Raw genomic sequence first — 11,399 nt, 5'->3', positions numbered from 1 at the left:
ATTGTAAATGCTGATATTAGAAAATATCTAGATGAGTATTTACTGTTAGTTATTACAAACAGCATCACAGTTTGGATAATGATGAGAGGAACAGAGTCATACGCTGTTTTTCCCACATCTGTACATATTTATTCACTCCAGAATTGTTGATATTTTGAATTTAAAATCCTAACCTCTCTCCAGGTAAGAGTTCTGTACATGCCCTGGAGGACAAACTGCTACTTGTGTGCATGTTCCTTACAGCACACAATGCACTATTATTCTATTACTAGACTTTAATACATTTTCATCTAGGCTTCAGTTAATTCTTACATCATTTTTGTTTCACCAGCATATTGGTATTTTAAAAAGAAAAAAGCTCACTTATGTGGTGCATAATGTTTAACACTTTGCAGATATGTTATTTGTTTCCCCAGAGACTGTAAGGAGAAGTGGGCACAGAAACAGTTTGACAAAGTAGAAGAAATGTGAAATTAGAGAACAGGATGGAAGACAGAGCAGGCGAGTAAGAGGTTACTAACAAACATCTTAATGCAAAAATGATCAGCTTAGTAAGTATGATTGCTCTGCTGGATGGCATATAGAATAGTTACAGATGCAATCCACAGTCGAGCATGCAAAAAGCAAAGAATGAATGGCAGTAGCTATAACCAATTATAAACCTTTCCATAATTCTGATAAGGATAAGGTCATGAACCATAATTTTGAGGCTTAGGTCAGTCCTAATATTGTTCACCTTATCATCCATCACCCATTGCAATTGTTTCAAGTGTTTTTCTTAGACATTGAGAGGAAATCATCATTTAAATTGTTTGGGAGCCTGTCTGAATGTGTGCATTGTGCGTGTGCTGGCACCGAAGGAAGATTATTATCCTTTGTGGATGGGGAGTGGCAGGGTAATCACACTGATGCAATACTGGAAACTTTTATTCATCATGACAGCATTACAGAGACAATAATATTTTGCACTTTTATAGCATCTTTCAAACCACTGCTGTGCTCTTTATCATAATAGTTTATTAATAAAGCCACAAATAAATAAGCAGAGAAGTAGGGAAGTACCAGTACACACTGTACGTACAAGGAAACATGATAGGGAAAAAAACAGAACACCTAAGAGTGATTCATAGATGCATTCTCCTACTCCTGGATGGCACTTCCTGCTGACAGCAGGTCTGCTTGATTGCCTTCAGGAAATAGCATGTTAAAATATCTGCGTCAAAAGTGAAGTTGTGCCCTTCTAGAGAGTGTCACAGCTCTTGGAGGGGCACAAAGCTGTAATTGTAGCTCACAGACACTTGAAATTAGATGTCAGACTGAAGAAATGCAGGAGCCAATTTTACACGAAGCAAAGGTGAATCACAAAGTATAAGAGGGTGGAGTAAGGCTTTCAGCATGTGCTGCACTACTCTCTCTTTACATATTTGTATTAAAATTAAAATCAGATGCAAAAGTAAATCCAAAACAAACAAACAAACCCAGCAACATATGACACAAAATAATGAGATTTCTTTGACTGGAGAAAAATAGGGTTTTCAAATGCTTTTTTATCTCACAATAGCTAAAAGATTTGTCTAAAAAAAACTGAACTTAAGTATTTTATCCTCATTTGAGTTGGTGGTAAAAGTCAGGTTATTAATGATACAGTATTAGGGATACTGGTAGAAGGAAATCTCGATTCACAGGACCAGGCATCTGAAATTCCCTGCTGGACTCATTCCATCTGCCTCTGTGTCCTGCCTGTCACTCACTAAACTCCTTTGCTTTCCCACTTTTCAATCAGCACAGGACTTATTCAGGCTGTTGGGTCAGCAGTTAGCACCTCACATTCACACCTAATGCAATTGCCTAAGATTCTGAAGGTTTTTGCTTCATGATCTTTACATTCTTTAGTTATGTACCTGTGCCATGCTAACTGAATACAGTTTTAATAACAAGGCCATCATTGCAGAGATCATTGCAGTTGGAGAGATACCACATAATATTCATGTTAGAAAAGAATATAATCTGCAAATAATAATGCACCATTTTGTAGATGCTCTAAGCAGACATTTTTGGCATGATTAGTTTCCTGAGCCTTGAAAAAACCCTGCAATAGCATGTGATGTGTATGCTGTTCAGATTTAGTACTCAGTCTGCTCTAGAGGAACCAATGCCAGCAATAAAAAAGGAACCACAGCTTTAAATGTCAGCATTTGCTGCAACAGAGTGATGAGATTAAAGGAATGTGAAAATAAAACGCTAATATATAAATATGTTAATAATGAAGCATTGTAAAATAAATCACATCACATTAATGTGATGTTAGCATAGATGATGTAGCTGGTACATACAATTGAAACAAGCCCTGTACTTTCCTCAGGTAGCTTCTGAAAAATACCTCTTCTGTGAAGAATTTCAGTTACAAGAACCACATAAGGCTTTGCATTCACTTCTGCCTACCCTCATGTTTAGCAAGCAGTAACAGGCAGTGATTACTACAGTGAGAACTGTTGTTGGAGGCAGTGGGACTTTTTAAGTTTTTTGGAATAGAGACACCATTATATAGTAATTAACAAGATCTGAGTATTCTCTGTGCTCCTTCAGTTTTTTTTATTGCTTGCAGATACCTCAGCATAACTAAGGGAACAAGCCTTTCTGCCATCTGAAGGCAAATCATGTCATTAAGTGAGTGAGGCATTTCAGATGTGAAAGCTGGAGATTCCCTCCAACATCTCCTATCTTGGCATCAAGCAGTTCACATAAATCAACTTCTAGATACTGAGGAAGAGGATAAAGGTTTAACCATGACTGAAACCCATTCAGTGTTACTAGTTTAAAGGAGCAGGCCTTCTGTGGTCAGTTTCCCTGAGGACAGGGGGGTGTTAAGAAGCCTACTTCTCTCTTGAAAGAATTTTTATCTGAAAAACTTCCCTTTTTCCCAAGGAATGTATGCTGGTACGCTGCTAAGTAACACTTCCTGTGAAGAGGAAGATGTCCCAAAATAAGCTGCTTGATTTATTCCGCAGTTCCTAAATATAACAATTAGAAATTGTCCTTTTTGTGGAACATTCCAGGTTAATGGTGGCACAGATCGACCACAACTGCTTCAGCAAGAGATGCAGTAGTTGGGTGACTGGAATTTCTGCATATTGGTGGCAGCAAGTTAGTTTGATTTAATGTTAGTCTTGCATTTATTACACTGATGAAAAATACCTGCTTCAAATGTGGTCTCGTGTCTTAAGACTGTATATGTTGGAGTACGAGTGCTCCTCAGCACATGCTCTGCACAGTGCTGCACAGCACACAATGGCTTCTGCAAGAGTTGTTCGTATTGTCAGTATCCTCACTCACATCTGGCACTTGACAGGACTGTTTCTAGAATCTGCAGTTTGCTGTATACCTGATTTTCTGAAAGATTTTGTAGAGAGGGGGCTCAAAGCCAGGCAACAGCATGAACCAAAAGAATGAGCAGAGCGCTTTTGTTAGCAGGGACAATAAACCGTAAGAGGGGTGCCTGGGGTTGTGGAGTGCCAAGGCTGATCACCAGTGGGGAAGGCAGGCACTGCACCAGCACACAGCCTGCCGAGCTGCTGACAGCTTTCCCTGCAGCCCTAAAACACCCACTTACAAGAAGACGTTTGTTAGAAACCAGCTGGCTTTTTTTTCTTTTTAACAGAACTTTCAGTCCAAAAGAGCACAGAAGATTATAGGAACAGAAGAGAACAAAATGGTTTATTGTCTAAAATATCAGACTTCTCCCTTTTCCAAGTTTCTGTTATGATTTCAGTATTTTGCAATCATTTTATCAATTGTTCTATGCCGATTTTCCATACATAGCAATGCATATAAAAATACAGCAGAAAGAAACTAAGCATAAATACCTCTAAGCTCTCTCTGTCAAATATTGAGCTCACAGTATATTTGCCTGGAGAGCTGACCAAAGTCATGAGGGTTGTTCTGTGCACACACCTGGCCACAAAACCAGAAGGAAGGCAGTTAAACAGGAGGATGCTGGTAGATAATAGTGGTCTATTGTGGTAGGCACATCTGGGACCTAACTTTTCCTCTTGCTTTGGAAATATGGTAATTTAAGAGCCTTAAGGGAAAACAGAGAAATCCTTACAGAAAGCCCATGAGAAACTATTCCTCATCATAACAGATTAAGCTGAGAAGGCTTCAGAGTACCTTTTGAAAATATGACAAGTCAGTAACGTTGATTAACAATATTCTTTCTTTGAACAGAGGAATTAATATTTGAATTCCTAAGGAGAAATTTTCGGCAGAATGAAATAAAACATGAAAGGACTTAAACAATAAGGGTGCATTTGTCAGATGCATGAGAAAGGTGAGTCAGGGTTAGGGAGCAAAATGAAAAGATGGCATTGAATTGACGGGAAACGACTTCTGCAGCTCTCAGCTACGAAGTGCATGTCAATAGTCTTGAACTTCTGCACATTAATCAGTGTGCTGTCTCAATTGAAAAGGAAGGATTTTTAGCACCGTGACAGAGCTGAAATCAAAGCAGAATGTGTGGGGTGGCTCTGGGGATCTCACTGTCTAAAGGAGCAGCTGATTTCCAAACCCTGACGTGGCGGAACCCTTTATTTGGCATTCAATTGCATTTTCTTTGCAAGTTGCATTTCTTTGCCGGAAAGGTGAACTTTATTTCATCAAACATAGTGTGGAGTTAAATAATTAGATCCAAATCAACACTGTTGCTAGCTTGCTGTTAAGGACTGACTGACTAACACTATGGCCTATTTTAGTGAAAAAAGGAGCCTACTGTCTGCATTTTCTGGAGCATATTCAACTTTGTATCAGGATTTCTCTCGATTCTGTGGCACTAAACATTATTTAACCGTGAATTTACATCCACGGTTTAGTTGTTCCGTTTCATGTCACAGTTACCCAAAGCTAGTTGAGTGAAAAACCAGTGCTGAGAGAAAAGGGCCTTTTATTTTTTCTCTCGAGATTCAACACCTTCAAACACGGCACCCGCTGTCTGTTTCTGGGCACGTTACCCACAGGCACAGCGGCAGCGCTGAGGCAGCGCTGAGGGAACCCGCGGGCTCCAACGGCCGCGCCCGCTCCAACGGTCAGCGCGCCCCGCCCCGGTGCCCCGCCCTTCCGCGGACATGCGCGCCGGGGAGAGGCGGTGACGTCACACTCAGGGCGCCGGCGGCCGCGGGTTCCTCCCCGCTGGCGACACCCAGCGCCGGGCGCGGGGAGGGGGCGGCGGCGGAGGGCCCGGGCGTTGCGGCGGGGCCGCGGCGGGGGTATATGGCGGTGATACTGTCCGCCCTGGCTGCCAGGCTCTCCCAGTCGGCCGCGGCCAGGTCGTACGGCGTGTTCTGCAAGGGGCTGACCAGAACCCTCCTCATCTTCTTCGACCTGGCCTGGAAGCTCCGCATCAACTTCCCGTACCTTTACATCGTCGCCTCCATGATGCTCAACGTGCGGCTGCAGGTGGGCGGCGGGGCCGTGCGGGGGGAGCCGTGCGGGGGGAGCCGCAGCCGGCGCGGGGCTTCGCGGGGCTTCGCTGTTCGTGCCGTGACTCTCGGACGCATCGCACCGCGGGGCTGCTCGGTTCGGACCCTCAAGGATCGCCGAGTCCGGCTCCGCGCGGGGCCCCGGCGCTCCCGAGCTCCGGCAGTGCGGGTTCCGGGGCGGCGCCTTCCCCTGAACCCCGCCTGAGTCTCCCCTCAGCTGTTCCTTGCTCCTCAGTCATTGTTCGCGTAAATACATCGGCACACGCATCTTGATGTGTGATAGAACAATTTCCTGCTTCAGCTTCTGTTCTCAAAACCGAGAGCAACTGGAACAGAGGAAACACGGAGGTAGTTTTAAATAATGATGTCACTCGGTGCAAATGACAGCTCAGATTTAAGTTGTGTCTCTCCTGTGCTGAGACTTTCCACGCCACGTGGGACTCCCTGAACGGGCTCTGACCTAAAGACTTGAATTACTTGCTCTTGCACTGTAGAGAAGTTCTGTTTGTTTTGCTCTGAAATGAAAGCTTTGCTTTTTACTGGTAACAAAAGCAAGCTGTGGGCTTTCCCAACTGGCATCTGCTGCAGCCAAAGGCTGGCTCTTGCTGTCTGCTCGTAAATACAGCTGCAGTGCCAGTTTTGACATCTGGCTGGTGGGTGAGTGCTGAAAGATCGGTCTGGTGGCAGTCTGTGACTTGTGAAAGGTAAGCTGAAAAAGGGGGTCAGAATGCAGTGTCTCATATTTTTATTTTTGGGACTCATTTGTCCTACAGTGCTGAAGCTTGATCCCGAGCCACACTGCCAGGAGTTACACACGTAGCATAGTAATAACCTTGGTGGCTAAAAATGCCTTGCCTTTGCTTCTTATCTGTGCTGGAATGGAATAGCTCTCTTGTAACGACATCAGCTCCCCATTTGGACACAGTGCAAGCTGCACCCTTCCCTCTGCAGGCGGGCGCTGTGATCTGTTCCTTTGGAACCTCTTCACACCATGTCCCTGATTCCAGCATGTGCTTCTGTTTACAGGAAGATAACTAGTGTTAGCCTTTAATGTTAAGCCTCTGATCAGCCACAGACTGCATTTCACTTAGTGGGAAATCATACTGTGACACAATGAATTCTCATTTGCTGACTCACTTTGATGCTTGCTACAAATTCCCTTTTGGTAAGAGGTTACACTGAAGCTGCAGAAAGCAAACTTGTGTTGGCTATACCTCCTGCCCCTTTGTATGTGTTCAAAGCAGGCTGTAAGGAGAGCTGTCTCTTTGGAATACTTCACATTCTGCAGCTGGGCTACTCTTTATATTAAAGAATTCTTGTTTTCTATATCCTGGCACTGTGACACTAGGATCTAGAGAAAAGATGAGGCATCTTGCAAGATGAGCTTGGGAGGAAAAAAAAAAAATGGGGTGGGGATTTTACGTAATAACTTCCTGTATTCTTTCTCTTTAGGTCCATATTGAGATCCACTGATTTGTCACTTGTGCTGCTTGTACTATTTGGAGTCAATCGTGTTCTTCAAGCTCGTCCTGCTGTGAAACAGCAAAGCTATGCTCATCTTCTATAGGAATATGAAGAAAGATTATTTAAACCTGGAAAGAGTATGTGATGGTGGCCAAGATCATCACGAGGCAGCAGCTCACTTGGCACACATACATTCCGTACTGAACAACTCTCAAAATCATAGTAGCAGTTTACAAAAAGAATTATTTTATTTTAACATCAGGAATTGTTCTCTCTTTAATAATATACCTCCGCCTTACCTTGGCTCAGAAATGCCTTTGAATTTGAGTGAATCAGCAGGGAGAAACTCAAATGTAGCGGCTTTATGGAAAGATTCATTGTGTCTTTGTTTTTCTTCTGGGAAAGACAGGCTTGATGGGGTTTCTCACTGCATTAATAGCATTTCAGTAATGGGCTGGCTGGAGAAAGCTTGTAGTTTTGCTGGAGACTTTAGCTCATGCTGCCCAGGAGACAACACTGCATATTTTGCACACATGTGGCTGGGAAAGTTGCAGTGTCATCAAGAACTGCAGTTTCTGGAATTAGAAGCGAGCAGCATCATAGGGAATGAATTGCAGCTTGCACTTCCTGGAGAGCTGGAGTTGGGTGGACTTCCTGATCTCTATTCTGCTCCAGTTGCCTCTCTGAATGGTTTTACAATGGGACTCTTAAACAACTGTATTTTTCCTTATTACTTAAACCCTGTTACTTCAGAGCAAACACTTGGATGTAAGAAGATGCTTTCAGATGTACTATATGTGACTAACAGTTTTTATGTCATGCAACTAGTAATGCCTGTGCTAGCTTTTGCACTAGCAGGTCTCTGGTGTGAAGTAGTGAAGATAAAAGTGTACTAAAATTTTAGTAATGATGATTTTAAACATTAATAGGAACTTAATTGAGAGACAGAAACAAGGTTACTGTTCAGGTTGTAGTGATAAGTGGATAGCTAAAGTAAAAATTGCATTTGTGTAATTGCTGGTAAAACTGGCCTTGGGAATAATAGGGACTTTTGTTTAGTACAGAATATCTGCCTTTGAGTGGAAAGAATTCTTAATCTCAAAACTTTTGGGGACACCTCAAGTGTCCCATTAACATGAGTGTAGAACTCAATTTGACTGTTTAACACAGATCTTTTGTTTTCTTAAGATTTTGTATTTGCTGAGTACTCTGGCTGCTGTTTACAACCATTTCTAATGAGGCCACTGCTTATAGAACTGAATTCCCAGCATGAAACCAACTCTAAAGTATCAGTCCTTAAAACACTTTGAATAGGAAAGCCATTGGGGTGATGGTTTTCAGTACAGCACAGCTCTCTCCAGTGATCCTTTTCAGGGGTGGTACTGGATTCAAGGGTGGGATTTGTAGCTCTATTGGGCTACAGTAGGCACTATAAATAATTTCTAACAAAAATTCCTTGAAACAGCAGTTGTTATCAGTGAAGCATAAGTAATCATTTCTGGGCCTGTTGACTTTGGCACAGACTTCTGATTACAGGATTTAGCAAAGAATGGAGAAAGCATGTTGAAATCAGTACAGCTGCTTCTGAATAAGAAACTGTGAAACATGTTCCCATGGACACATCAGTGGAGAAACTCATTGTGCAGAAAGTCAGAGTTTGAACTTTCTGTCCATCATTTTTCAGTGAAGGGAGTTTTGTTATAGGTAGGCTCAGTGTGCTCTGTGGACTTGCCTGAAGAGGGAGGTGCTGATGTGGTGGGTTAGCCTGTGCCTTCAGCTAACTCTTCACTCTTAAGTCACAAGTAGGGATTTAATGGGGACGAAACTCATGCCAGTGACTGTCAGGCTAAGTGTCACTTTTGCTATCTAACTTACTTCACTTCAAAGCAGATGTGGTATTTAGTTTGAACTGCATTAATCTGAAAAGCTAGGGGTGCTTCTAATTATTATTTTTAAGCACACCAGCATAAAAAAGTCCTTGATTATGAAGTGAGATGCTGGTTAGCGGTGTGACAGGGAGACATGCTGGACTAACTTTACTGTAGTGCTGAAAGTTAGGTATACTAATTCCTGTGGTGTGCTGTGTTTTTATTATCCCAGCTGGCTGATTATTTCTTCTGGATGTTAGAAGAAATAAAAAGCCATTTGCTTTAATTTAGAAAGTAACCTTTTCCCTCGTGTGTACTTTTCATCGTTAAACTTCTAGACTTTTGGCTATGACTTCCAGTCTCAAAATTACCAGAAGCTTTAAAGTAGCAATGGATTGTGTACTGTAAGTAAATATCTTGACAGCAATAGTGTCCTTCTAGTCAAACAGCTCAGCCTATTCACTCCCATCTCCACTACTGCAGTTTTTCACCCTTGCAGTGGTAGTACTGCAGGTGTTTATGAACCAAGATTGCTTAAGTAAATGTAGATCTAAAACCCCAAAACTAAGGCACAAAGACACTTTCCCCCAAAAGCCTGTAGCTTATTTGAGTGATGATGTTAACAGTTATCTGTATACAGGTAAACCCTAAAAACAGCTGGCAGAGCTGTGAGTAAAGGGATGAAGATGGGGAATGAGCTGGAGGCTGTTAAAGCTGGCTTGGCTGCTTAAAAAAGTAGAAGTTGTGTAACTGCACCTTGACTTCTCTAAGTAGCTGTACTGGTACAGAAATACTCTCTTCCTGCATTGTGGGCTTTCTTGTTTGTTTTTGTAAAGCTGTCCCCAAACACAGTCCACAACTGATTGCTTGAATTTCCTATGTAGAGAGTCTACAGCCTGGAAGATTCCCTTCCCTGCTGTACATCATTTAGGAGCTACGTATTTTTGGGAACCAGAGTTGCATAGAACAGAAGTTTCTTAGTATTGTAATGTTAATAGGCAAGAGGAATAGCAAAAGGCATAACATTACTAATCCAGTTTTTAACTTGTCTACTATTAATGATCATTTAAAAAAAGAAGAAAAAAAAAAAAAGGAAAAATGAGGGAAGCCACTGGTAAAGTGCAATGTGTGCACAGTGCCAAGGGCTGTCTCATTACTGGTAAGTCTGTGCAGGAGGGAATCCTGAACCATGCTATGTATCACAGTCCAGGCAATATAGTCCTGTTTTAAGCAAAACTTGTACTGAGTGGCCTTCAAGTCCTTGTTACCAGATCACTTTAAATACAGATACAATGCAGTTAAGTGATACGATGGGGTTTTATGTATTATATGTATATTGAACATAAAATTTAAAGAATATCTTGTGGATTTCATTCATTTTTAGGATAGGTTATAGTGCTTTGTCTTAGATTTTATTGCTTAAGGCCTAAAAGGTAACTTTTTGACTCGAAACATTCCTTCTGAAATTCAAATAAATGATACTTGTTAGGCTAAAATCTCACATAATATACTGCACTTTAAGCTTGGGAAGGCCATAAATGGAAAGCACTATTCTTGCACTAATAGAACTGTTTCACTGATGGAGTCAATGCTCAAATGGATTTTTTTTTTCCTTCTCTAGGGAAGAATAGTTAGCCAAAATGATATCCGTCCTTTGCAACTATATATATATATAATATATATATAATATTATATATATATATTATATATATATATATATAATATTTATATATATATATATATATATATAAATAAAACACAGTGTGTGGTTTAGGCCACCTTTCTCCCCACAAATGTTTGGTATTAACTCATCTCAGAAGATGGAAAATGCCTCAGCTAAGAACCAGGTTTGCATGGAGTTTTGTGGCCTCAAAAAGCCATGTGTGGAACCGCTTTTCTGAGTGCATGTGGTGTTGGGGTGTTTTGGGATGATTATAGTACAGAAAAATAAGTTTTAAAAGGGGCAGGGGATCTCTAAACTGAACCAGGAGTTGCCTTTCTACTTCCAGTTCTCACACCTTGCTGTTCTGTTGCTGCAGAAAAGGAGTATTTCTGCTGAAGAACTCTTGTTTTTTAAAAGTTCATTGATCAGTGTCCAGATCCCTCCTGCACTACACAGCAAAGAGTTCTTTCTACCATTAGAAGACAAATTAAGAAAATATTAAGTATTTAGATAATTGCCTAATATTTTCCCACAAACATATGCTTAATGGAAGTTGGCTGTATGGTGTACTGCTTAAAAGCAGAAAATACACTTTTAAATGTGTGCACAGAACTCTGCATGTGGGTAAAAAACCGTATTACCACAGTATGATGTTGGATGCTTATGTAAACTATTATTTACCTTCTGGCATTACAATGCAAAATGAAGTAGAGGTGGTGTTGTAATTCGCAGTGTGGTAACAGCCAGTGCAATCTTAGGAAACATTTGTGTGCATCATCTTGCACCATGAGACAGTTTGAACTGAAGATAGTTTTCAGCATTTTGATTTTTCAGTGTTTTTGTTTGGTGGTTTTTTTTTCTTCTCAAGACTGTAAAGACTGCACTTTCTTCAACTTTGCCAAAGTCTGCCTTTTCTCTCCTCCCTTGCCCCTC

At 41.4% G+C, this 11,399-nt stretch overlaps 1 protein-coding gene across 1 annotated transcript; it reads left to right on the top strand.

Moving 5' to 3' along the window:
* Positions 1 to 5,153: 5,153 nt before the first annotated feature.
* SMIM10L3 (small integral membrane protein 10 like 3) lies at positions 5,154 to 10,472 on the top strand. Its single transcript, XM_031606531.2, has 2 exons — positions 5,154 to 5,448; positions 6,924 to 10,472. The coding sequence occupies exons 1-2, from the start codon at positions 5,263 to 5,265 to the stop codon at positions 6,942 to 6,944; spliced, it is 207 nt and encodes a 68-aa protein (XP_031462391.2). The 5' UTR covers positions 5,154 to 5,262; the 3' UTR covers positions 6,945 to 10,472.
* The last annotated feature ends 927 nt before the right edge of the window (positions 10,473 to 11,399 follow it).

This window comes from Phasianus colchicus, chromosome 16, assembly GCF_987193195.1.
Source record: "Phasianus colchicus chromosome 16, bPhaCol1.hap1.1, whole genome shotgun sequence".
Lineage (NCBI taxonomy): Eukaryota > Metazoa > Chordata > Aves > Galliformes > Phasianidae > Phasianus > Phasianus colchicus.
This window is presented reverse-complemented; position numbering and strand designations above follow the sequence as displayed.